Genomic DNA, 27753 nt, shown 5'->3' on the forward strand with positions numbered 1-27753 from the left:
CGGCACGGCACAGCATGGCACGGCACGGCACAGCACGGCACGGCGTGCCGGGGCCGAGAGGGGAGCGTTATGGCTGGGCACCGGCATGGCCATCGCCATCGCCACCACCGAGGAGGAACTTGCCTGTCCCAATGATCCTCTCGATTTTAATACTAGCGTTATCCAGCTCTTTGGCAAAGAGGTGCACAGCCTGCATGGGGTCTTCACAAGTGTCAGGGTCGATGTACGTCCTCCTGGTTGGTATTTTAACTGCAGGAGAGGCACAAAGGGTGCATGAGAGAGGCTCGGCAGAGCTCCTGCCTGCCTGTCCTAGGAAATGCTCTCCCAGGTTATCCCTCTCCAGGTCTGCCGACAGGGCTAACTTCCCACTCTTTTATAAGCAAAGCAAAAGACTCACTGTAAGGTTGCTATGAAATTTCTTGTGGGATTAAATTAAATCGCTCTGCTTTGCTGCCACAATCCCTGCTTTAAAGGAGAGCGGCTCCTTCCCTCCAGCGCAGCCCCCTCCCAGACCGAGCCTGTCTACCACCCATGCTAATCCTCAATCTCCAAACCATCTCTGTTCCCAAGACCTCTAAGAGAGATAAATATCATCGTAATCATAAACAACAGCCATGTTTCAGGTCCCCTCGATTGGCAACATGGGCAGCAAAATACCTCCCACAGGCGCTACCATCTCCGGCGCAGTGAGTGACCCTGCCCGCAGCACATCCAGGGGAACCGTGTGGAACGAGGCTGACCCGGCTCACCGGAGCCCTGGCAAAGCTCCGGAGGGGAAACAGCCACCCGTTTTCTGAGGCTTCCTCAAACCCCTGCCTCACATTCCTGAAAACAGCCAAAACACGGGCCAAAGCGCATCAGCTCTGCCGCTGGCCAGGTGCTGCCGGGAGGCTGCTCGCCCTGGACAAGGCAAGGAAGGCGACGGATGTTTTGCATCAGCTGCTTGGCCCATCCAGGACCAGCGCATGGGCAAACGGCAGAGCCCTGCTGCCCCCAGGAAGGGGTCACACCACGCCAGGCTCCCCCCTTGCACCCCAGCTCCCTTCACCCCACACCAAAAACCTCCAGCAACCTCCCCAGGGCTCCTCAAAGCTGCTGCCTCAGAGAAGCACGCAGGCTTTGCTGCTTCTGCGATGCTTCGGGGAGCAGAAGACCATGTGTACGCTTCACGGGCATATGCCAGGAATCAAATAAACTCATCAATCCCGATGTCTGAATTTCCTTTGACAACTGTTGTCTGTAAAATTATTGCTGCTCAATAATCAAGAGTAGCCCCAGAAAACAAAGCCGTGTTCTGATGTAGCCGATTGCGAAAAGCTGACGGAATAATTCATACGCCCCATGGAAAGCTGAAAGCATCCCTGTTCCCGTTGGCACGGCAGTGACCTGTGCGTGGGAAGGACGGACCCTGGCTTATGAAGCTGTCAAGCCCACCGTCCCCAGAGAGCCTTCGCTGCGCTGAGCCCCTGCTCCGGGATAATGTGGGATGACAACACTTCAAAAGCAAGGACTGGGGGCTGCTTTGTCGGGAGCTGGGTTATTATTAGCGATAAATACCGGGATCCCCACACAGTCATACTGGCCACGGTGGCCAGGCTTCACTTACAGTGGAAGTACAGCTCCTCATCCCCGTCCTGGCTGGCTTTGCTGTACCCACACTGTCTGCAACGAGAATGGAGATGCAGAGTGGGGGCTGGGCAGCAGCCTCTCGCTGGCCAGAAAAGCCTCGAGCCGCAGCACACAAGGCCCGAGCCCAGCCCCCGGCACGAGGAGCCAGCCCCCACCACCGCCCCGCGCCCCCGACAGCCCCTGCTGGGGGGGGCTTCGCTTTGGTCCCTCTGCCCTGCCCCAGCCCCAAAGCTGCTCCGCTCACCTCCTCCACACCATCATGCCGATTACCATGGACACCAGCACCGTCAGCCCCGCGATGGCCACCACCGCGATGATGAGGACGGGGTTCTGCTCGCTGGAGGCCACCGTCACTGTGGGAGGGAAGCAGAGCCAGTCAGCAACGCACCCTGGGGCAGGTCCAAGGCGTGGGGCAGCCCCAGCTGCTCCTCCCAGTGCCAGCCTGCGTCCTCCAGCAGGGCTGTGGGACAATTCACCCGCAGCACCAGGCTGCTTTTCACCATCCTCACAACAATTCACATTCTGGTTCAGTTATAAGAGCTCAAGCTGGTGCCATCGGACCAATGTACCGGGCAGTGTCACAGGCACGGGCGGAGGAACACCAGCGCTGCCACACTGGGGTCCTGGTTTTGTTAATCAGCGCTGAGGAAAGGTTCCTGCTTATCAGAGGGACATATTAAAATTTATGGCTTACAAATAGTTTTCCTTCATCACATTAATCGCTTCCCTTTCTGCTTTTGCAAACAGGGGTATTAGAAAGCTACATTCTATATAAAATTTTTATTGGCTTCAATTCATTCTGAAAATGTCTTCTGTGTGGCAAATGGATGCAATTTAAAGCCCTGTTAAACACAATCTGTGAGAGTCTTACTGAGCCAGCCATCTCAGGGCTTTCATTTCTAGCCAGGGTGGGTTATTAAGCTGAAGCCCTACCATCTCTCCAAGCCCTCTTTTAGTCAGTGAAATAAGATGCTTCTGGGCTATAGTTATGAATGGAAACTGTGAAAAGGAAAAGCCCCAGCAAACAACACCGGTGCTGGCTGACCTTATTCAGCCAAGCAGCTAACAAGCCAAGTGCCTCACGAGCCCCAACGGCAGCGGGGGTAAGCAGCCATCTCCTGTCCGGGGCACGCATCCAGAGCCAGCCAGCTCTCCAGGCTGGTCTTGCCTCCTCTGCTGCAGCCTGTGTAGCTGACCAGCCCATCCCTGCAGCACCCACGGCAGGCTGCACAGCTTCACAGACCCAGGCAGGATTGCACCCTCGGCTTACACCGACGCTCGCTCCCTTCCAGCACCCGTTTGGTGGCTCCATAAAAGGGACCTGGTGAGATCTGTTCCCACACCAACGTCACGCCAAGGCAAAACAATCCCCAGCCACGCCAGCTCTGCTAAGCACTTTCTTGGGCAATCTCAGTCGAAGAGTCGAGGCTCTGTCCCCAGCCTCTGCAGCGGAGAGGAGCCAGAGGCTGGCTGCCCTCACTGACGCTGCGCTGAGAAGAGCGAGGACAGACACCCCCAGGACCGGCCGGCCAGCAGGAGCAACCTTGTTAAAGTCAATTAAAAGCAAGTCCTGGGAAGTACCTGCTCTTAGACCCAGAGGAACGGGTGCTGCTCCACAAATCCAAGAGCATCTGGGGCAGGAGCAGCAGCATCCCCAGGACCCAGCTCCAAGACCCTCATGTCCACAGGTGCGCACGTAAGAGACAACGAGCTCTGCCAACACTTACACTCTGCCAGCGTCTCCACTTCAATACTGGGGTTGTAATTTCCGTAGTCCGGTGAGGAAGATGTCCGGATTTGGAAAATATAGAGTGTGCCAGGCTTCAGGTTATTGACCGTCACGGCCGTTGATGTGGTTTTCACAGTTGAGTAACTTTGATCTCTCTGATCCTGTGAAATAATGAGATACCCGAGATCTAGCTGGACTGACAGCTGCACCACGGAGCCGGCACAGCACAGCTGTATCTTCGCCTCGCCTCTGGGTCCCATCAGGACAGTCTATCTAAACATAAAACCTTCAACAGAAAGAATACATGTACTAGGTGTCTCATTAATAGAAATTACATGGAAAGGTCACATAAAATGGCAGATGGAGCCAGATGACGCGCTGTGAAGACAGGCGGAGGACGGGGCAGTGGGGAGCAGCTGTGCCACCCCACACAGCTCCTGCCCCCCCGCCTGCCCCCGCGCTGGGGCTCGGCTGCAGGCACCACCGGCCCCTTCCCGCTCCCGTGCTACAGCCACTGAAGCCCCGCGGTAAACGCGTGTGTACAAGCACATACCGAGTAATCAAAGCTGGCAGGTGAGTTTGCCAACAGTCTTGGTCCCCGGGATTTTATTGACTTGCTCAGTGACCGACTGATCCCTCTGCTTCGAGTAAGGGACAGCACGCTGGGCAGCCCCGCTCCCGCCGCTGGGGCGGGCAGGCAGGGTGGGCTCTGCCTGGCTGGCGGCACTGCTGGGCTACCCGCACTGCCTGCCCACGGCAGACCCCCCTGCCTCGGCTTCCCCGGGCTGGCAAAGCAAACAAGCCCCAGCCGCCCTGTCAGCTCCCACAAAGCTCCCCACGCCTCTCCACAGCCGCCGGCAGAGGCTGTTTGCTCAGCCACGTCAGATGCTTCCGAACAAGTGCCCTGGTGAGAAGACGCAGCCCAGGCCAGGGTTATCTGAGGCTGCTTTCCACCCGCAGCAGGGCCAGGCTGTGTCCCACTGCCCCTCTCGGACCCACACAGGCGTGCTGCACCCTCGTCACACTGATGCCCCACGAGCATCCCAGCCCTGCAGTCTGGCTCGGGGGCAGGCAGCAGCCGCTCACCGCACCACTCCCAGCGCCGGGGACGTTGCTGTGAAGTGTATTTTCCGTTTGATACGCTTTTCCCTTTGAATCTCCGTTGTTAAAGTACAGCTTTAAAAGCAAAGACTAGGAACTAAGTTGATTTTCGTGTCAGCATCAAGAGCCTCATTTCAGTGAATAATTGCTAAACTATAGTTTCAATTCTCTACCCAAGCAGGATGTTTCCTCATTTCCCATACCCTAGGCATCTCGTTGCTGCAGCCCATTTGCAAGGAATTACCAACTCTGGCTTCAGCATTTGCCCTCACCCACAGATTCCTCCTTTCAAATCTATCAGATGCTGAAAATCACATTAATATGAATCAGCTTCACGGTAGCTTGTTTCTAAATACAGAATGCCAACATGTCACCTGCACAGTTTGCTTGACATGTAATCAGTTTCATAACGAGCCTGAGCACACGCAGATAAGGTAATTTGTGGAACTGTGTCATAAACTGCATTTATTTTGATTTAGAGCATTGTCCCTGTTCTCTGCCCACCGGTATTTCTTCTAAAACTCTCATCCCACCGCACCTGTCAAACAACAGCTATTTTTAAAATTAAGACACTGTCAAAAATGTCTGCTCGTGGCCCCTGCTGTGTGGAAGACACTCATAGCTCACTGAAGTCATGGGTTCGGTGGCCCTCAGTCCTAAACCAGTAAAGACCACAAGGTCCAACACTTTCCCAGAGAGCAGGCTATGCATTCAGGTGTCATCTTGTCAAAGATTTAGAAACCCAGTACGGTTTAGCAGTCCCTGTCTAGCTGGCTAATGGCAAACACCCAAACCTCAGATTTCTAATGTCCTTGAAAAAAAGCCAACCAACGCATTAAAAAAAAAGAATGAATGAATGAAAATTATTAGCTTTACTCTTTCTCCCAGGGAGATGTCAACATTAGGACTGGATGAAATCTTGCTGCACAGATGGGGAGGGAAAAAAACCCACTAATCAACGTAAATTCTACAAATAATCCGAATTTCCTAAAACTTGCAGGAGCAAAATGCATAACACTGTCGGAGAAGCAAAGACCTTTCTGGCCGCCATTTGAAGCACTCCTCTTGCTTTCAGGTGCCAGCAAAATCTTCACAAGAGCACTGTCCACAGACAGGCTCTCCCTCCCCTTCCCACCACGGCACCTTCCCACGGGGTGGGGTGGGGGCAGCACACGCAGCACATGCAGCACCCTGGCACCGCGCTCCCGAGGGGCAGACCTGGCTGGTGAGGGCAGCACTGGGAGTCAGCTGGGGAACGACCCATAACTGGAGCCGGTCCCCAGAGCCTACCTTCTCATAGTACTTGACCTCGTACTCGGTGCCGTTGGTGGTGGGGAAGCCCGGCTCCTGCCACGACAAGGAGACGCTCTTCTGCTCGACTTTATCCATGCGGATGTCGGTGATGGGAGTCGGCACTGAAAAAGCAGAGGGAAGCAGCAGGTGGCCACGGTGCTGCTGGGGGCAGAGCATCCCCCCTGCTCCAGCAGCATGGCCAGTAGCCCCCAGACCCCCCTGCACCAGCCTGGCGCAGCCTGCCAGGTTGGAAGCAGAGCCCCAGGGACATGGCCAGCGACTGCGTGCCACCACGCTTTGGATGCTTTGGTTCTGAACAGCCAAGGAAGTGCAACCAGGAGATGACAGGTTACAAGGAATTTTATCTCTATCCTCTTATTCAGCTGGGCTGCGAGTCCTGTGTCAGCCCAAACGTGTTCAGCTGTGATAACTTCATTTCTGCTTCTGCACTGTGATGCCACAGTAAAAACGTCAACAATTTAAACAGCTGAAGAGCGTGCTGCTTCCGCAGATACCAGTTCCCTCTCTCTGAATCAGGACCGGAATAGGACAAACTCCAAGCTAGTGATCATCCAACAGGAGAAGAGGGTGGCAAAATACAATGGCTTTGTAATCTGTGGACAGCTAGTAATGCTCCAACCAAAACCAAGCAAGAAATCCTAAAGGCACCCTCTGCCCACAGTGCTGCAGAGGGATCTGAGCCTGGGGAACATCCAGTGCTCTGAACCTGCTGCTAAGGATGTCTCTGAAATGCAAAACACAACCTTTGAGCAGGAGGGCTTGCAGGATGCTCCAAGGCTTCTCCAGCCACCCTGGCACAGGCTCTGCCCCACACCCCCCAACAGCTGGGGACACCGGAGAGCTGCTGCCCTACCCGCTGCTGAGCATGCAGCCCCTGCCCCAGCAGCCGCCTGTTTCCAGCTAGCACGGGCTCCACGCGGGACCTTCCTCCCTGGCACGTGCGCTCCCATTTAGCTCGTCTCACTATGCAAGATGCACTTGCCAACTATTCTAACCAGGCCTGGCTCCAAAGGAGCAGACTTCTCCCGCGCGCGGCGGGCAGCTCGCTGTCCCCAGCTACCTGCAGGCTCTCTGCCCGATGCTGACGCCCTCGCTGTTTGCAGCAGCAGAGAAGGGTCTGCCTGCCTTATGCTGCTGCACTCAGCCCCGCTTCCCCAAAGCCTCCTCCGTGCCGTCTCCTCTGACCACCTTCTCCTGCCTTCAAGGGGCTGAGCTGTGCTCAGCACCCATGCGGCTCCTGCAGCCGACAGGCAGTGGCTCTGCCTGCACCGGGCTCCCTGCCTGCAGGCAGCATCCCAGCAGCTCTTCCAAAAGCCTCTGCCTCCGGCACCAGCGGGAAGCCAGCTGGACCTGTCAGACTGTCTGCAGCATCTCAGGAGCCAGCCAAGGACACGGCATCCCCTGCCCACCCAGAGCAAGGCAGCAGCGGCTCGGACGCGACGATCTGCCCACGGCCGGGGCGTTCTCCCAGCAAAGCAGGGAGGAAGGGGCTGCCTGGCTCATGCTAGGACATCGGTGTCTTTGCTGCAAAGGTGCTGTTCAAGAAAGACACTAAATATCTCAGCAGGGAAAATAAAGCTTCTGTTGGAGCCCCTTGTTCTGCTTTAGGCTGATCAGAGAGAAAGTTAGGATTGATTAGAAAAACTGACCTCCCCAGTGGCTGAACACATCGAGTAAGGTCTTCACAGCTATCCCGGGGCAGTGCCACAAGCTGCCCTGGTCAGGGGGCAGAACGTCTCCTCTTCAGCTGAGGAGAGGATGGGGAACAGCAGAAAAGCCTCCAGTAGCCGTGGCTCTGGGCCACCCAGCCTGGCCACGGCTGGAAGGCAGGGTCCTGCCTCGGGGAAGGGTGGCCCCTGGATCAGCCCAGTAAGACCAGGGGGCCAGAGCACACCAGGGTGAGGGGGCTGCACTGACCAATTCACCCACTTACACCAGTGGCCCTGCAGCAGGCACAGTGCGAGCCGCACAGGGAAATTGGCTGTTTCTAGCTTGTCCCGCTGCTCCACCAAACTGGGAATTTTGCTGGACCCTGATTATCCCACAGAGTGTCCTGCGGAGAGGAATGAGTCCCTGGAAAGTAAACTTGAGTATCTGTGAAACTTGGTATTTAATAAATTACCTAGCTCATTAATCTTTGCTGAAGAAAAAAGTCCCTCTGATGTTTTATTCATGATGGTTTGCTCCTTGATTCCAAGTCCGAAGGGAACCGGAAGGAGCGAGAGCCCCGAAGGGCAGCTGGGAGCCCCCGTGCTCGCTCCCAGCCCCTGCGCACATCCCCCTACTGCGACCCTGCCGTGTCATTTGACATTTTTAAAAATGATTCTCTGAGTAGATAACACTGGTTCCAGAGCTGACCTTTAAGGGGATATTGAACGGTCCGCTGGTAAAGAAGGAGGAGCAAGCTCCCCCCGGCAGCATGAAGTACAGCAGAAGGGTTGTTAACGCTCCCACTGGGCCATGCAGGATGTGACCCCAGGGGGGGCTGCACCACAAATCCGTGGCACAAACCCTTGCTGAGGTCTGCCTCCTTCTCAGGCATCAAGATAAAGGCAGGACTAGAGAGATCTCCACGGGCACCCACGGAGCAAGCCCTCCTGCCCACGCCAGGCTGCCAAACACTTCACCGCGTCCCGGCCTGTCGCGGGTTTGCCCACACTTGTCGCACTCGGGAGGCTGGTGGCTCCTCCAGCGCGGTGACCCTGTGGCATGTGGTGCTGCCGCCTTCCCCACACCCGGCTGCACCCCCACAGTGGCAGCACCCAGTGCGGCAAAGGTTCCCTCCTCTGCCAGAGACCTTCTGCCCAGCCGACACCGTCTGGAAGCCCCGTGCCTCCTCGCAGCACTTCAAGCACCAAGAATGAGTACGACCGAATTCGCACCAGCTTGGCACCAGCTTGGCACGCTCTTGCTCCAAACCCTGCAAATGGCTCCTTACCCCCACCAGAGCCAGGCCTAGGCTAGCGCAGGCTGTAGCACGGCATTTGCTCTTGGGGAGGAGCGGTGAGAATGATTTTCACGTGTAAGAAGTGTTTCAACAAGAATAAAAAAAGAAAGAAAGAAAGAAAGATCCTCGGCTTCCTTCAGTCGCATAAACGTGCACTGACCCACGTGCACAAACAGCAATGCACATGGGCACGCTCACCGCTCTCATCGCTGGGGCTGGGGGGAATCCCCGCCACGGAGCCTGTGGTCTCTGCTTCAGCGCACGTCCCTGCATGTTCCACGAAACGAGTGATATGGGCGGCTGAGGCCACTCTGACACTTAACTTTGGTTTTGCTCCTGTAAACTAAGTTAAGTGCTCCTTGCTGTTTTATATGATTCCCATTAATAAAATATCACACAGATGCCCTCCTGTATCTCTGAGCCGAGCAAACAGACTGAAGAAACCCGAACAAGTGGTCCTGACTGTTAACAAAGCCATCAGGAAAAATCACACTCACTTAGCGATGGGCTGTAGAGCAGAACTCATGGTACATGCCAGAAAAGCAGGCACTAGCCTCTAACATGTTTAAAAGGCATTAAAAATCACACAGACTATAAAGCATTTCACACTGTGAAAAAAATGTGTTTCCCATCAATATTTTAAGCTCCTCTAACATTGCCTCTATTCTGAAAAAGCAAACATTAAATTATTCACCACTCTGCCTGATTTTATAAACTCCTTTCCATTGTATGTGGGTTTTCTCCCGTTAATTAACCAGCACACCAGCAGAAAAGGCATCAAACCGGGTGTGGGCACCGTGTCCCTCCGCTGAGCGACCTGCTGCATCTGCACGCCGAAGGGGGCCCTTTGAGAGGGACAACAGCACGCACTTGATGACGGAGCTGGACCAAGAGGTCACGCAGCAGGGAGAGCCGACTCGGCGCCCACCCCGGCTCCTGCACCCAGCCGTCTCAGGGATGCAGTCCCACACCCCGAGCCGGGGCACGCAGGCACGAGCAGGGCACAGCCCGGCAGCAGCGCTGAGCCCAGGCGGGGTGAGCAGCAAGCAGATGGACAGACCTTGCCATGCCCCCAACGCTCACACTGCCGTAGGTTATGTTATGAGCACTGCTCGCAACACCACCAGTTATGAACGCCCCCACGCAGAAAATGCACTGGGCGCTGTCCCAGGCGACTCTGGCCACAGGGTCCTTCTTCCCAAACCAGGGAAGCAGCCTCCCCAGTTACCGTGCAGCTCCTCCAGGGCTGGTTCCCCCAGCAGGGAGGGCAAAGACCCCCGAGCGCACCCCCTCGCCTCGGGGTCGGCTCCTCGGGCGCTGCCGCACCGCCTGTGCAGGGAGGTCTGCTGCGGAGGGCCTAATTCAGCACAAGCCACTTCTTCACAGTCTCGGGCAGGAGAATGCATTTCGGCACTGGCTGCATTATTAATCTGCAACAGATTTAAAAGCCCTTTAAGATAGGAGCCGATCCCTGCCGGGAATATAAATGACATCGTCCCAGAGCGTACATTTACATAGCTAATGCAGCTCTACTCCTGCAGGTAAACAGCTCCGTTCTCTCCTCAAACACTTTTATTTAGTCCCATGCTGGGGCCAGATTACAAAAAACACAGTATTAATTTTGCCTCCTGCAGACTAAATAGCATCTCTTCTTTTCCCCTGCAAATACAACGAACAAATGCTAATTCACTCTTGTGACTGCTGAAGGGGAAGGGCAGTGCAAAAGCTGCACTCAGCACTATATTTAGAGAAGCGGGGATCTGACAGCTAAATAGGGTCTTGTTTCTTTGTTTAATTTTTCCTTTGAATCCGCATATCTGCAACCAGAGCCTCCCTGCTGCTGCAAATTACTTCTGAGACCACCGCATCGCAGCTGCCCAGGACGTCGTCGCTGCTTCAGGCATCCCTGTGCTCTCCCTTTCTCCTGACCTCCAGCCCCGTCCAGCACCTCTGCCACGGGCTTTGATGACGAGGGGCGTCAGGGCTCAGGACTCGCCGGGGATGACACGCTCGGCACAGCGGCTCTGCCTGTCACCCGTGGCCCCAGCCCTCCCGTCCCGCTGCCCACCAGCACCCAGTGAGCTGCCTTCCCTACAGCCAGGGGCTCTTGCCTGAGAGGGGCGTTGCAGGCAAAGCAGGCTGAGAAGCCCCCTCCCCAGGGACGCCCTTCTCCCCCTTTGCTGAGAGGAGCTGGGCCACCTGGGCACCCGCAGGCAGAGTGGCTCCTGCCCGACACTGCTCCCAGCAGGGGACACCTTCGGCAGCAAAAAAATTTCAGTATTTCAAGAAACTTGCTGAGCCTCAGCTGCTCAGCTAATTCTGAGCCACCATCTGCATCCGGAGACTTGACAGCTCGACAAGAGACATTGATTTTGAGCAGATTACAAGATTAATTATGCCGTATTCTTTATGCGTATTTCAGTTCCTTCAGGAGCGTGTAGAGTTGAGCAAGGGGTTGAGATTCCCACTCGCCCAGAAGAAAAGCTGCACCAAACAGCCAAAGGTGCAAGGCGTGGGCTGGCGTCGCAGACTCGTTGCTTCACTCCTAGAGGACACGGCACTTGCTGCCTTTACCCACCCCTTGTCCCCAGCTCAGACCTGAAGCTCCAGGCGAGGAGGCAGCCCCAGGGCACTGGTCCCGCTGCCTGATACCAGGCAGGAGCCTCTGGAGGAACGGCTTGTTGTAAGACCTCGTTAAGCTCACCCCTCCCTAGCTTGTACACTGGCTCAAGAATAGACTGAGCTCAGGAGACAGAAGATCTTCCCAGAGCTAAATCCATCCCTGAACAGCAAAGATCCTAATGAGGAGTGACACCTCCAGTGAAGAGCAGCCTGCAGCACAGCATCCACCCAACAGATTCACAGAAATTACTACATGGGGGAAGAGAAAGCAACAACACGCGCAAAAACATTTGATCAAGTGGTGGGAAAATTATCTATAACAAGATCAAAGTTTAATCTCTTCAGATGAAATTGTTGGCCAATTCCTGCCAAGAGGTACGTGAGGATCATCTGTCTCCATTAGCTGTGGCTTGGCAAAGGGGTTTCAAACAAATTAACAACATAACCGCAGAGGAACAGACAAGGACACAACAAGCCAGAGCTGATTTTCCTTAGGCACAGCTAACAACCGCACAGGCTGGGTGCTCACATCCCCTCTCCTCCAGGAACAGAAACGCAAAATGTGGAAGGAGACACTTACAGTAAGAAATGATGCCACAAATCAGCACAGGAGAGAGATAAAAGCACTTTTTTTCTTTCCAAAGGATAGCCAATATTTGAATTACTTATTTTAAGGAAGGGTTTTTGTGAATGGGCTGAAAATGTCGCTTCTTTGAAGGCACTTTTTGGTGATTTGTAAATTCAAACTGCAGCTGGATCACAAAGCAGACTCGTCCCTTTTGAGCCCAAGCTGTCGCCATCTACCTCACTGCCATGTGGGGCCACGGGCTCCTGCAGCCCAGCCAGCTCCTCACCTCCCCACAGTACCAACTGAGGCCCCCTGGGCGTGCTGCAGGTCGGTCTCCATCTCCCCCCTCCTGCCCACCGCTGCCAAGCACCACGTCTGCACCACTGGAGCAAGCCGAGAGGAATCAGAGCACGGCCGCGGCACCAGGTGTGCAGCGCGTGAGGACGGTGCCCACACCACCTCCAGACCCCGCGTCCTCCCGGCAGCGAGGCCACAGACCCGGCCGCTGAGCGACCTGAGCACCCCAGAGGTGACACAGAAGTGACAGCGCAGGCAACTGTCCTTTTGGTGCAGTGGGGCCGAGGCAACGATTGCCCTCAGCGTTACACCGTACCTGCGAGGCCGGTGGAGATGTTGACCTCGGCGTACTGCTGCCCCCACAGCGGGCTGATGCCTGAGACGCCGTTGACAGCTGCCACACGGATGGTGTAGTTGACATGAGGCAGCAGGTTCACCAGGGTGACGGTCCGGTCCACGAGCCCCGTCTGCTGCGGCACGAAGCCCACGCTGCTGCCACACTGCTCGCAGCGGCCCCGCAGAGCTGCTGGGCAGCGGCCGCACCACAGGCTGTAGGTCAGGTCGCTTCGGCCGCCCGCATCGGCAGGGGCACTCCACTCCAGCACCAGCGATGTCTGCCGCAGGCTGTAGACCAGGTTCCTCGGGGCAGAGGGTGGACCTGGAAGCAGAAGAGTCTGCACACGGGTGCCCCGGGAGGAGGGCAAACCGATGGGTCCTCTGGGAGCAGCAGCACAGGCACCGGTGGCACGGCAAGAGAGCGCGGTCCCAGGCAGCCACAGCACGTGGCAGCACGAGGGGACACGGATGCATTGACACGTGTGGCATGGTGGGGACACCCAACGGAGGATCCCTGCAGGAGGGATGTGTACGCGCAGCGAGCCAGAGCTCACACAGCGTGTGACAAGTGCCTGGCCAGACCTGGCACCTCCCGGGGTTCGGCTCAGGGGACCCCCAGCGCCGGCTGCCCGCTGCCCCCCATGCTCGCTCTCGGGTAAAGCGGGTTTCTCATCGCTGTGCAGGCAGTTGCACCGCATCCATCACTGGAGCGGTTGGAGTCCAATCCAATTAACTAGAGGCCATTTAATTAAAATCTGTGAACTATATTGACTAAATGACTGTGCCCTAGTTTTACCAGGGAGTCTGCAAGCCCCACCACTCATCTGTCTCACCAGACTGCTGCCTCAGCCTGCACGCTCCGCGGTATAGGGGCAGCCCCTCCAGCCCCTCCCCACCGTGGCAGTCCGCAGGGCAGACCCCCCCAGCACACACGTGCCCAAGCGTGGCTCCCGTGGGCTAGCGCCCGGTGCTGGCAGGGTGCCAGGCTGGGACAGCCTGCCGGGACCCCGCTCGGCTCTGCGCCGCAGGACGGACACGGCGCCGGGACCCCCGCTTCCTCGCTTTGCAAAGAGCTGCCGCTTCAGCGAGACGTACGTGTACAGGAGGCAGATGGTGGGTCTGACGGAGACCTGGAGTAGTTCTTCTGGCACGAACAGAACGTGGAGGCTTCCTCATGTGTGAAGCTGTGCTCAGGGCAAGGAGAGCAGAGAGGGAGACGGAGGGAAGGCTTGTAAAATCCAGGAAGGCAAGCTGAAAAGACAGAGAGAGGAAATTATGGGAAGAACACCACGAGGCGAATGAGGGACACATTTGAAGACTGCACTGCCTCGTTTCCTGGGACATCCTTTGCCTGCCACCAGCCAGCAGATACCGCCCTCCAAGCTACCGTCCCTGAGCACCTCCACGATCCTGGCTCCAAGAGATGTGCCTTCGGTCTGACCCAGAAGGGCCATTGGGACACTGTAGCTCTGCACTGACTTCCAGGCTGGGAGGTTCTTTCATGGGGCTGGAGGAGTGGTCAGACATCAGCTGGGGCAATGTGTGAAGGGAGCCGGAGGGACATATGGGAACAAAGCAGCTGCAAAAAGATGCAGCATGTGGCAAACCCATGGCTTAGGGTTCAGAAACAGGTGAGCAGAACAGAAATGACATGGGAGCCACAGCAAGACTCAGCAACAACCCCAAAAAGGGGAGGAATATTCAAAACGGAGATGCTGGAGACCTTATCAGTCACCAGAGCTTCATATACACACCCAAGTCACAAGGCCATGTCACTGGCAGCTACAGATTTATCGTTGTGGATTATAGAGCAGTCACTGTGGGCAGCGAGATACGTGAAGTCAAACAACAGTAGTACAAATTTGCTTTTATAGGTCATACTCAGGCTTACCTTACCCTTTGAAAAGTACCTTTGATACTCAAACAAGCAATTCACACACTGGTCAAGGATTTGCTTGGTCTTTCCTACAAGCAGCATGCAGCCTACAAAGGACGCTCCTAGCAGGACACCCAGAAGCTAGTCCTGCATGAGAGACTTAACACTTGCCAAGAACAACAAAAAAGGCTGCAAAACTCCACAAAGCACTTCGCAACCGCTTCACTTTGACCCTGAAACATCTGAAAGGGAAGCAGCCTGCACGCAGACACATGCCTGCCGTGGCCAGGTGTCCCCAGCCATCGGGGATGGGGCAGGCGTGGCAGCCCCTCGGTGCTGAGAGGTGACCCCCAGCGAGGCCAGCATGAGGGGCAGGGGGTTTTCTCACCTGGATTTCAAAGCCAAACAGAAGCACTCATGTTTTGCTTGGCTTCATCTTCTTGATGTGCTGCTGCTGTCTGCTACCCCTTCATCAGCTCCCTGAATATTTAAACTTAATCACTTGTAAAGTTCCTAGATGAACAGCTCCACTAACGCAGTCCCCTCTCTTATCATTTTTAAGGAGCTGGCTGCTGAGAGCGTTCCTTTTAATGCAGATTATTCCAGTGCACTCTGCTTCATTAATTTTTAGCATGATATAAAACTGGCAGCTACAGCTGTGATCTGAGGACAAAGCACTAGGCACAGCACAGGGCGGACAGGATCCTTCCCTGGGATGCTGGAAAGGGGTGAACCTTTCGGGGAGGTTATTTCACCTACCACAAGGCCTTCAGAAATTCAGTGCCCTGTGGTCACACACGGGGAGGGACCGCAGCACCGGGGCTGAGGTTTGTGCTCCCAGTGCTCCCTCCATCCCTGGCCGCTGGCACACGACTGACACTGGCTTGGCAGAGCTGAGAGCAGCAACACACATGAGAGATTTTTGCTTTTCTTACATAACAGATACAGCCTTTCAAGAGCTGCCTAAAAGCCTCACTCCTTGCCAGACAAGATCTTGCGCTGTCATGTCACCCAATGCAAGCAAAGTCTGCAGAAAGCAGCAGATTTGGCCTCCTCAAGCCCGTTCCACTCATGCCCAAGTAATGAAAAGAGACTTCCTTGTATCTGGAATGGAAATTGCAACTTTTCAACCGGTGTCAACTCAACATTACATTTCCATAGCAAAACTGAAGAGTTAAATTGTTAAAATGGAAAACAAAACAAAACAAAAAAACCCACAATTTTTTAAAAAATGAGGGGACCAAAATTACCCGATGATTCCTGGGCTCCTCCCGGCTGCGGTTCCTAGCTAAACTGGACAAGACAACACGTTTCAGCACATGTGCAGTCATCCAGACACAAAGGCCAGTGGGCTCTGGCCAGCTGAGCTTGTGACCAAGCTGGACATCAGGACCCACAGTGGTCACCGGAGACACACAGGCATTCCTTGCCTGCCTGACCTGCCTGCGACGTGGGCACTGGGCGAGGTGATCCATGTGCCAGGAGTCCTCGTTGCCCTCACTGGCTGCAAGGGGAACCCAGATGCCTTCATCCACCATCAGTGCTGGCCAGACAGCTGGAGCATCCGCTCCCAAGAGGTGCTAGAGGAGGGATTTCTAGGAAAACATGCATTTCTAGGAAAACATGCATTTCTAGGAAGAAGAATCAACATTTGCTCCTTGATCTTGCAACTCTCAGCAACAGCCGCTGCCAGTATGGAACTGGTGAGCCCGTGGCTCTGCAGCCACCTCTCCTGGCTCACAGTCTGCACACCTCCAACACCACATAAAGCTAGCCCTTAAAAGCATGGGCTCGACAAACGCAACAGAGAAAGAAGATTAAGACAGCGAGCCACAATGCATAGTAAATGCCATTCCCTACCTAGGGTGCCAGATAAACCAGGAAAAACCAGCAAATGTTTAAATTGCTCCCAAAACTTCAAACTTCCTCTTTCTATTTGAGAAACCAAACCAAAACCAGTGTTACGTTCACATAACGGAGACATAGTTTGTTTTTGCTTTTATTTAGGCAGCACGGACCACAACACAGGGCAGAAACATCACCAGCGCCCTGCACACAGCATGCAGTGCTCCAGAGAGCAGCAGCCCGAGAGCACATCCTACCGCACCGGAGAAGGCAGCCCCATTCCAGCAGGGAAACCCAGCGCGCGCTGAGCCCTCGGAGGTCCCTGCTGGAAGGGCCACCGACAGCGAGCCAAACACCGCCCGTGCCGGGAATCGGCAGAGCCCTGACCCCACGCTGCCCGCCCAGGGCTCACGCTGCCAGAGCCAGGCCCTCTCCCGGCAGCTGGAGGGGATGGGGACACACGCCCAAGGAGCAGAGCCAGGATGGGTGCTCGCGGGATTCAGTGCTGCGCATCAGCTGCAGTCCCCATCAGCTGTGGCTCCAGCTCGAGCTCATCCCTCCACACGGGGAAAAGCTGATCTCATTACGGCATCAACGCCTGAACACTGGTGCGAGATTCCTGCTCGCACCCTCTGTCAGGCAGGACAGAAAAATCAATCTTGTTTACAAACTTGATGGGACCTGAGCACTAAACCCAGCACACGCTTCCTTGGATTTAAAGGCGAGCCTGACAGTCACATAAATTTGACATCTCGTTGCAGGAAATTGAACGTTTTCAATTAGAAGCATCTTTCAGGCTGTTCCTCCCCGTTTCCCAATGGCTAGAAGTGCCTTCACAAGAGTGTCTGTCAGAAGAGATGTCCGTTAATAACTGGCATTACAAACGCCTCGATTTGCATTTCCCAGTAACACAGGCACCACGACCCTGTGCGAGCGCGTCCCACGAGAAGCCTGGGTGCAGCTCTGCCGGTGGGCTTGCTTGTTAATTTTATCCCTTGTTTGTCTGAATCTTACACTTGAGAAGAACAAAAGTGCCCCAGGACATGTGACGCATCATGTGTGCATCTCTGTTTCTTTTCTCAGATAAACTCCCACCCTCTTCCACCTCATCCTACAAGTGTTTTTCTTGGTCCCCAGCTGGCTTAGGTGTCCCTGTTATTTCGCAGTGCTCATTTTTGCAGTGGGTATGTGACAGCTCTAAAGAGATCAGACCATCAATTTATAAAATGAAATTCTCTTTTTTGTACACTATTTTCTATCCTATTCCTTGTCTTCTGGTGCTACCGCAACATAATTATTAAATAATAAAATTCAATATTACATTCTCCTAGAGCCAAAGAGAAGCAGCTGGATGGGTCAGGCAGATTAATTGCCTCTCTCCAGCTCCATCATCGCTGCCCACACAGGCTACTCCTTGTTCACCAGGCATGCCTTATTCATTTCACTGACAGAGAGAGTGCATTCCCTCCTTGATATAACACTGTATGCACACACGATCAGACTAGCAGCAGAACAAGCAACATTGATTTGTGCTGCAGCCTGGCAGATTACCCGGCATGACGCACCCACGGGAAAGGTTTCTCTCTCACTGACTCATCTGCCGCAGCTCCTCGGACAAGAGCGGATGGCTCTATCAAGAGGAGAAGGCAACGTCCTCTCTCATGCTTAGGCTGTGCCACAGGGAGAGCAGGGGCAATTGAGGATGCAGGGCTGAAAAACGCATGGTTTCCTACTCAACTGGCATGGGACAGCTTCAATTTCCTCCTCGCCCAGCAGTTCAGACATCTCCAGCTCACAGCACCATGAAGCCTGCCAACTACATTTTTCCATCAGCAGCAACTAGGCATAACCTTCCTCTCCAGCCAGAGACTCAGTCACAGCTCCGAAGATGCTGAAGCTTTTCCTTCACCAGTGAGGATCTCAACATTTGCTAAGCCACAGTTAGCTGCGTGTTCAAATCTTGGCTTAAAAAATGGCAGAAGAGATTAATCGGCAAAATGCACCCGAGTTTGAGCAGCTTTATCGTGTTAATCGATGAACGGTGGTTGGAAGCGATTCACTAAGGGCATGCAGCAGCACAACCTGAGTGCAGGGAACAGGCTGTGTGAGCTCCAGGGTTGATCATAGGCGCTGTTCAAGTGAAGCATGGTCAAGATTTTGCATGCAGCAGTTATTAATCACCCTGGCAGTATTTACCAGCTGGTCAGCAACCTTTTTTGCTGTGCACTTATGACACCCACCGCTGCAACATTAAACATTAAATTAACCTTTGTTTTGGTTTTGAAGTATGGGAACGTTAACCACACTGACAAGTGGGAAGCTGGGACAGAACAACTGCATGATTTGCACGAAGCCAACAGGACACTCAGGGCCAACAACAGGACCCAGGTCTCTGGAGGTCCAGCCCACACACCAACTGCACAATGAAAGGCAAAAGCTGACCCATAAGGATCCACAGCTTTCCTCTGTAAGTGCTCTGCATGCTGGTTCCCACACAACTGGCTTTTAAGCAAATGAGAGCGAAGACTGAACGCTATTCCAGCAGCCACTTGGACGGGCGCTGCTCGTGCCAGCACTCTCCCACGGGGCAGCTGAGCTCTGTGCACAGCTGCCGGCCGGGGAGCATCCCTTCCCCACAGACTCACTGCTTCCACGTGCAACCTTGCCACGAGCAGGGCTGAGCAGCACCTCCCTGACCAACTGCACGGGCAGGGCAGCAACTCGCCACTTAGGGAAAAGGCAATGTTCTTTAGAAGAGCAGACAGCCTGGGTGAGCGAGTGAAGGTGCAATCCTGTAACTCTGGCAAGTTTTAAGGCAATTCCCCCTCCACCACCTGTCCCAGGGACTGCACGCCTGGGGACCAGGTAGCTGTGCCCCTGGGGAGATGCGGCACGTCTCAGCAGCAGTGGGAGGAAGGCAGGACCCGCCCTGTGCCAGCTCAGTGGAGAAGTCTGTGATGGAAATGCTGCAGAAGCAAATTCCACTTCCACGGTGGAAGCCGGCGCAGAGGCTCTCCATCTCGGCTGCGCAACTCTCAGCTGCTCAGCTGAGTCCAACGTGACTTTCCCGCACCCGTACACAGCGTTGGTCCCGCTGCCAGCTGAGGCAGTGATGCCCCATCCGTGCCCGACCTTGCGCGAGTGTCCAGCTGCTCTGCACCAGGTAGCTGCATCAGCTGCGGCATCTTTTGTAAATTCTGCATGGGTTTCAACAGGCAAACGTGAGCATTCACCAACGCTGCCCCAGACACAGCACTGGGTCCAGTAAAACGAAACATCCATTTCCTGCAACTTACATGAGTGTCTTTAATTAAAACGTGTTCATCACTTTGCAGAGAGGAACGGGTCGAGACCTAAGTAAATACTGAAGCTTAGAATAAAATACTAGAGAATGAGCACAGAGGGAAGATTAAACACTAAGCTGAAAATGCTTCATATGATGGATTTAGGAATAAAACTACTTAACCCAGACAAATACATGTTAATACAAAATCAGGCAAAACCCATCAAACACCCTCCCTGCCTGACGCTGTAGCTGGAAAAAATGTGTGTGCAACGCGTGTGTTCCCTTCTCTGCATCCCCAGTCGCACCGCGCTGTGCCACAGACGGAGGAGGACTGGCCTGGGGGTCCCACCTGGGGTGCAGCTCAGGAGGACCCTTCTAGAGACCATTTCAGGATGCTGCTCCGGGGCTGCGCTTCTCAGGCCACCCGCATCAAACCAGCGACAGACACCGGCACGGTGTCCGCTCGCCTTCGGCCACAGTCCTCCTTCCCCTCCTGGACCGGGATGTGGCTATGGACCACCACAACCCCCGCACCCAGGCCACGCGCCATGCAATGGTGACGCTGCTTCTTAAGGAAAACATTATTAACAATCCTGTCCATATCTGCATCATTTCTGTTAAGAGCGACCACGCCAAGGCACAACGCACAGCCCGGCAGCGAACCCACCGCCAGGCACAGCGGGATGGCAGCTGCACACCGGCACCAGCCTCAGCACCTGGCAAAGACCACGGCCTTGGGTCGGCTCCTCCGGGCACCAGCAGGGCAAACCCCTTGCTGGCTGTGGAAGGCATTTGCTGTCTCAGCAGCGAGCTCCAGCACACTCCTCCTTGCTGCCTGGTATCATTTTCTTCCTGTCAGTTTGTTGTTTACACCCTCCTCAGCATTTAGCCTTAATGATTTTGATGGGTTCTGCTTTTTTTTTTTTTCTTCCCCAAATTGTCTTGGGTCAGCTTGTTGACCCACAAACCTTGCACATATCTTCAAAGAAAGAAGAAGAAAAAAAAAAAAAAAACCCAAACCAAAAAAAACCCCCACGAAGGACACTGCCTGCGTTAGCACAATTGAACTTCTTCATGTTGCTGAACTCCTGCAGATAGCAGAATAGCCATGTGCGTGCCAGCATGAATCAATAACGCCTGCAGTTTCACTCAAAATGCCTATACAGTCATTTATAATTAACATTACAACTTGGTTGTCTTCCAAAATCAATTCCTTTCCATTTTTTGTCATGAAATTGTATTTGACAAAGTTCATCTGCTTTTAACGCGTGTTAATTTTCTCTGCTGAAGCAGGCATTCATAAAAATGCTATTTAGGAAAGACAGCAGCTAGGGGAAGCAAGTGGCCAGCTCCAAGGGGGTGCTACAGCAAGAACCATTACAGCACCCAGGGGCTCAGGCACCTGGCAGAGCGACAGTCCCTCCCGGCAAAGGACAGCCTCGGGGCACAGGGACCCCCCGAGCTCCGAGACCTGCATCCAACCCCCACCCCAGCAATGGTCAGACTGGCAACTGCAACCATCAAAATAGGATGGGGAAAAACTCTACACCATACTTATTAGGGTCTCAGCTGGGTTGGTGTCCAAACTGGAAAGCACTCCTCCTCAGGCAGGGTGGCCCCTCCGAGAGCCTCCTGCAGGCAGCTCAGCCCCGACCCTCTGCCCAGTGCAGGAGGACGCGGAGCATCCCCCTCCCCAGCCCTCATGCTCCTGCCCCGCCAGGCTTCTGCTGGCGTCTCTCTCCAGCCCCGGTGCTGCTCTTCCCGGGTCACTCCTTCCAACACGGCAGTCCAATTTCACTTGAGAAGTGCTGATTGTACACAGCCCCCCGCAGAGCCCCCCGCCTGGTGCACAGCGGGCTGACCCCCAGGAGCACAGAGGACAACCCGAGGCACGCTAAAGGTCTGCACCAGCCTCTTTGGGCACCTCTGCTGCCCATGGCACGGGCCACCAGTAAATGGCACATGCCACGTACTGCATCAACATCCATCGCTCGTGTCTCTGCAAACTCACTGTTATCATCAGTCAAATAAAACATGGAGTTGTTCTCAAGGCCTCTCTCTCCGGAGCTATCACTACCGCTGACCCCTCCCCAGCCCAGGCTGGCACATCCAGCCTCCATCTGTCTTAATCCCATTGTCAAGCCAAGCAAGTCACAGTTTATTATGTTCCAAACATGTCACCAGCACTTAAGAGGAGAGGTGCTTCACGCCAGCCCGGCAGGCCCCCAGGAGGACCAGACAGATCAGCATCAGAGCGGGTACCCTGGAGGGACGGCTGTCAGTGAGCACCCGCAGAGAAGGACAAGTTGCCCAAAACCAGACAGGGCACCTTGTGGAAAACACATCAAGAGAATAAAGTTTCAGCAGTGTATTGAGCTGGTCAAAGAACCTTGTCAACAAACATCCTCAGGTAATAGAGAGGCTCCTGTCTTCCCCTTGCACGCTAGGTTTGCAATCTTGCCTTGTCTTATTGCAAAAACTGTAATCGATACTTTGTCAGCAGAGAGCGATGCTGTCGCAGAGCCCCACTGTGAAGAAGGGAAAGAAATCATGTCCAATCTCCGCACCCATGCAAGAGGGGCAAAGTCAGCACAAGGGAGCGATCAATACGAGCGCTGGATCAGGTCTCCAGCTCCTCTCACCTTGGTACCGTGCTGTCAGGACAGGTACTTCAGGCTGCACCACTCGAGAGAATTCAAAAGCAGCTTGTCTTCCACAAAAACTTTTTTTCTTTTTTTAATAACTGGTTTTCAAGAACACTTTTCAGCAGCCTCAAGTCCAACACGCTCCCAGCATCTCTGAAACCTTCTGGATAATGCTACTCTATAGTTTTTGCTCTTGTTAAATAATTTGAAGAGCACTGAAATGAAAATCTATGTCCAGAGGCTAGGTCTTCGTGCATCTCCAACAATGAGCTCTTAATAGCTGAAATTAAATCCAGTGATTTAGTCCAGAAGAAAATTAAATACCCAAGAATATTTAGTAAGACGGTCTTCAAATAATCTAAAAGAATGCATTTGCCTGAATTCAGTGCTAGGGCAGTACTGAAGAGCAGCTCATTGCTATTTATGCAGGAATGTTCCTCAAGGACACACTAAAGTAGGCACATCCACTGAGCCAACTGCAATTTACTGTTGTCTCTTTCAGTTCCCTAATGCATCCACCAACCGATTCCCCGCAAAGGACTGACCGACCTGCGCCTCCAACTCACCCTGCTCCTGCCAAGTGCTTTATCTCACACAAACTCCCTCAGCCATGGGGACAAGAGATGTTTCTCCCTGTATTTCAGCAGAATAACCAGCATGTCCATCTCGCAGCCAGGTATCTATCACCTCAAGCCTGACAAGAATTCTGCAAACGAATTGTGATGCTGGCAATTTTCTGAGTAGTTTGCTCTAAAATTAAGTGTCATCGAGTAATTTGTGTCTGGCTCTGCCACAATTTCCATAGCCATAATTATTTCAGACACACTGTAGAATAGCAATATAATACGCAATCCTGAACAATAAATATCTCCAAACTTGATCATTACTCCAAAAAGAGACTGAAGAGAAAGCATATTTTACAATGGGTGTTCCGTACGCGTGACTGATGGAAAGCAGCATCTACCATAGGCATTACAGCTACCACGGAGCTACCGCTAATGGGCAGAGGGAGGCAGATGCTCCAAATCCATTTGGCACAAAGCTCTCCACACCTTCAAACTTCACTTCTCCGAGGTCACAAAGGTGCTCCAGCCACGTCCTGCTGGAACACAAGACCCAAGAAGAGAAAGCCAACTGGTAATTCAGAAAGGATACTCAAGTATAAATTTCCTCAGTGATTATTCCTGCAGCAACAGGCCAGATTCACTCCCACAGCCCCCACCCCGATGCGTAGCCCCCATTTCCCATCCCATTACCACTCCAGCACAGCCACCACGTGCCCGGCTCCAGCCTGACAAGTGCTGCTAAACCTGCGCATCAGCACCGGCCCCTCAAGCACAGCATCTGTCTGTGGGATGCCGGTGGCTGCATCAATGATGAAAGTAAAACCTGGTGCTTTATGCAACTTACCAAATCCCAGGAGAAAAAATAAACTTATTATGCATAATACTCAAGCATCAGTCAGAAGATAAAATAAACTCCAGAGCACATACCGGTTTGTAAGCTAATGTATAAAAGATGAACAAATAAAAAGCCCCAAGCGCTGTACATTTGGATTCACCTTCTTTCTATTTAAAGAGAAAAGCAGACCTTAGGCTTCAGGATGTATCTTTGCACTAAATGACAAAATAATGTGATTTATTATTCTAAATTTCTCTAACTTCCAATTGAACAATTTATTTTCCAGCTAAGGACACTGTAGTGACACGATGCCTTGATGGGACACACGCGATGTCCAGGGGATTATCTTACCAATACCACTTCCCACCCCTGCCCCAAACTTTTGCTCAGTGAGAGCGAGCCCTGGCCCCGCTGAGCACACATGAACTTGATTTCCAAAAACATCTTCCAGGAGACAGCCTGCTCAGGGCATCTCCAGCTCATATGGTCCTCAGATGCTTTCCATCCTCCTCTGCTACAGAAGTGGCTGATTCCCAGTACAACAGGAGGGACTCAGGTTGGTGTAAGGTCTGGCACCTCCACCCCGGGGCTCCCCCCCAGCCTGCAGGGAGCACAGCACCCCACGACTGCTCCCACCCATCCTGCCAAGCCAGCTGCAGCAGAAGCATCACCGCCCGCCGGCCGCTCGCAGCGAACGTGGCCGATGCGCAAGGCAGCCACACAGCCCTTGAGGCTTACAAGGACACAAGTCTCGCTCGCAGCTCGCTGTCATTAAGAGAAAGATGGTGCCACGAGTTCTCAGGGCCAGGCCACAGCTTTGGGATTCTTTTTTTCCTTTTTTTCAAGTCAACACCTGCAAACTCACGGCGGGAAGGAAAGGCACCGTCACCTCCGGGAGGCACCAGCCCAGCCTGGCAGCGCAGCGCAGGCAGGAGGGTGCTGCCAAGTGCTGCCCATGGCCCCACAGGACCCCCACCCTGCACACTGCCGGCTCCCGAAGCACAAACTTCCCAGGATGCTCCACCCAAGCATCCTGCATCTCCTGCCTTCAGCGCAGCCCCCTCTCTGCCTGCATCCATGCTTGCCTCCCCACACAGACAGCATTTCCCTCTCCCAAGGAAGGGGAGAGACCAACGCCAACATCAGTAGCCAGGCAAAGGCATTCCTCCTGGCAGCCTCAATGGACGAGCGTCAAATGAGTGGGTCCAACACCAGAGCAACCCCTCTCCCCACGCTCCGCTGTGATGCTCAGCAGCAAAAAGGCATGCACTAAAAGGGAAGGTACAGCAGAACACAAATGGAAAGACTGGTGGGGTTTTTTAAAAAAGCAAGTACTTTCTCTGTTGTAGCACTTCTCTTTGGATAAAGTCCTTGATTTTTATTTTCCAAACTCTCTTTTTTACAGAAAAACTTCCCTTTAAATTTGCTCAAAGCATTGACCAAATTTATGCCCAAGTAATGTCTGGCAGCACTGAAGAAACTACTCTATTTCACAGTATTTGCAGCTGTGTTTTTCTCCACAAACCTACTACTCACAACAGACAGGATGATCTTCTCAAAGGGCTTTGCTTATCCATTTGTTCCCCTACTATTCAAGAAGCCAAGCACAGGAAAGAAAAAGACTTCCCCGAGATATCTGTAGCAAGGCACGATCTGCTACGAGAGACGCGTTCTCGCTGCTTGCTGGTGCCGGGACAAGCGGCTCTAAGCTGAAGTGACTGCAAGGGCAATTTGTGTCAGACACAGGGAGAGCAAGGTGCCCGGACGGGCTGCCCGGGCAGGCAGCAAAGGCGTCACTGGAGAGCTCTGGGAGGAGGATAAACACCCGCAGAGCCGATGCCGGGGAGACCTGCAGTGCCCGAGAGCCCGGCCACGGCAGGCAGAGCAGGGAGTAGCCCAGCTAGCAGCCACCGCACGGGCACGGATCTGTAGGGAATTACTGGGGAGGGGGCTGCAAACGGCTTAGGAAAACAGCAACAACAAAGGGCCACATCGGAATCCAGGCTGTGCTGTCACAAATCTTGTCTCCTCATTACAAGTAACAATTATAAGCTGCCATAAACCGTAATTACACTACACACAGCGTTAGATTCATCAGGCAATTACAGCCATTAATAACGCACCCCAGCCTGATGAGCAGAGCAGACCTTGAGGTCTGGTGTCCTTCATTTTGTCAGCAGACCACTGATGAATCCTACAGTAGATCAGAGAAGCCATTTCTGGCCCACTGCAGCGTCAGGCGTGCATTACATTCTACATCACTAGCAGATACCATTAGCAAAGACTGCTTTCTTCTAATTAGTGTTGACTTGCGCCTTTCATCTTATCCCTATGGTTCAGACCAGCAGCCGGCCAGCTCACCTTGTAAAGCCCCCAAAGTCCTTCATGCAGGCCATTACCAGGGATGATCCCAGCACAGAGCGAGGCCAGCCCACTGCAGACCGGAGGAAAAAAGGGCAGACACAGAGGTGCAGGCTTGCACCAACAGCCCCACGTGCTGCAGCCTGCCCCAGAGTGTGCCTTCGCCCTGCCGGGAAAGGCTCCAAGGGAAGACTCACCTCCAGCCCTCAAAAAGTCCCATTTCCACGTAAGCAAATGGGCAGAGCAGCCGACAGGTTATCTGTGCGAGAGAAACGTCCAGATGGAACACAGAAAATGACACAGTGGGATGAAGCATGCAAATCTGCCCTGCCGAGCCTGGTACTTCTGCTGGTTTATCACAACCAACTACAGGAAAGGGGTGGGAAAAGGAAAAATCCTGCAACAGCAACTCCTTTCCCCTCTCTATCCTTGAAGTATCATTTCAGGAGAGCCCAGAAGACCAACATGCTTTATAAGCAAAGGTGCAAAAGAACAAAACCAGGGGCTATTATTTTCCTGAGATTTCTCCCTCAGCGAGATACAGTGTATCTTCCTCGTGTCCTGTCCATGGAATGTTGCATCTGACATGCTGCTCAAAAATCCAAACTAATGCAGAACATGGGGAGGAACTTCTTTTATTCCCCTTTTCAAACAGCCACTGCGGCCATCAGCAGCTGCTCCATACGCCCACGGGCAAGACAGCAAGTCGCTGATGTGACCCCTTGTGCAAGGTCCCCTTCCCTGAAAATTCACTTTAAAATGCTGCTTAAAAATCCTGACAGAGCACTAGAAACTATTTTGTCCCTAAAACTGGTTTCAGTAGTGTCACTCCTGTGTAGGCAAGTGATACAGCCCGCTAATTAGACCATCATCTACCAGAACGAACGCGGTGCCAGGCCGTCCTGTCCTGGTGAAGGACAGCAGAGCATGGGACATTTTCCCAGCACAATGCAGCGCAGAGCCAGCTCCTGCCACTGCTGTCAAAAGTGGAAGGAAATAAATTGAGAAGGAAATTTAGCTAGAGCACAAATTTACGTATCTGTCAAAGAAGAGTGGCTGACAGCTATTTTTGGAAACTGGTCTCTATCATATTAATTCAACGTCTGGTTGAAGTTGTCTCATTTGCAGCAAATCTGGCTGGTAAATATTAACCTTGGGCTTTGTTGAAATTCTCCTTGCAGATATTACAAGGGATTGGATGGAAAAGATGAAGCAGAAAGAGACAACTTTACAGCAAACGTCAGGCAGACCCTCCACATCGCCGTTTCATTTACACAAAAGCTATTGCAATGCACCACAAAGTAAATGGCATGAAGGGGCTACGGTTCATGCCTGGTGAAATTAAAAGTAAAAAGACATGAGCGCTGAGAAGCCTACTGAAAACAAAATAAGGATGGACAGGTGATCATCCACAGTGCAACAGGACTCCTCACTCGCCTGCCGTGCATCTGCTGGAAATAGGCTTTAAGATCTGTATAAGTGCAGACCAGCATCTGGCTACAGATATATATTAGGGAAGAAAGGCAGTCTAAATGTATTTACAGTGACAGAGCCTCTCCTCTTATTGGAGAGTAGATGTTAAACAGATGCTAAAGCTGCTCGGCTCCAGCCTAGAGATGGCTGCATTTCAAAGATCACTGAAATGATTCATCAGAAACGTGCAAGCCCACGGAAGCCTGTCAGGTATGCTGGGGCATCTTCAGAGAAGTGGTGCGACATAGAAAGCTGGACAGTCGGAAGGCTCAGCTTTCTTGCAGCAGTAATTAGCAGAGCCGTAAATCCTATTAGTCTTTTTC

The 27753-nt window shown here is 53.3% G+C and overlaps 1 protein-coding gene across 1 annotated transcript in view; it reads right to left on the minus strand.

Annotated features, from left to right (window-relative positions):
- Nucleotides 1–27753, minus strand: part of EPHA10 (EPH receptor A10) — a 44604-nt gene that overhangs the window by 11041 nt on the left and 5810 nt on the right. The window contains exons 4-10 of the mRNA XM_037381583.1: nt 13639–13794; nt 12524–12865; nt 5750–5874; nt 3357–3519; nt 1874–1982; nt 1607–1662; nt 124–249 (exon numbers count right to left, since the gene is read on the minus strand). Of these exons, the coding sequence (XP_037237480.1) occupies nt 124–249; nt 1607–1662; nt 1874–1982; nt 3357–3519; nt 5750–5874; nt 12524–12865; nt 13639–13794 (1077 nt within the window). The remainder of the gene's footprint in view (nt 1–123; nt 250–1606; nt 1663–1873; nt 1983–3356; nt 3520–5749; nt 5875–12523; nt 12866–13638; nt 13795–27753) is intronic.

The sequence above is a fragment of the Falco rusticolus genome, chromosome 3 (genome assembly GCF_015220075.1).
Source record: "Falco rusticolus isolate bFalRus1 chromosome 3, bFalRus1.pri, whole genome shotgun sequence".
Taxonomy (NCBI): Eukaryota; Metazoa; Chordata; class Aves; order Falconiformes; family Falconidae; genus Falco; species Falco rusticolus.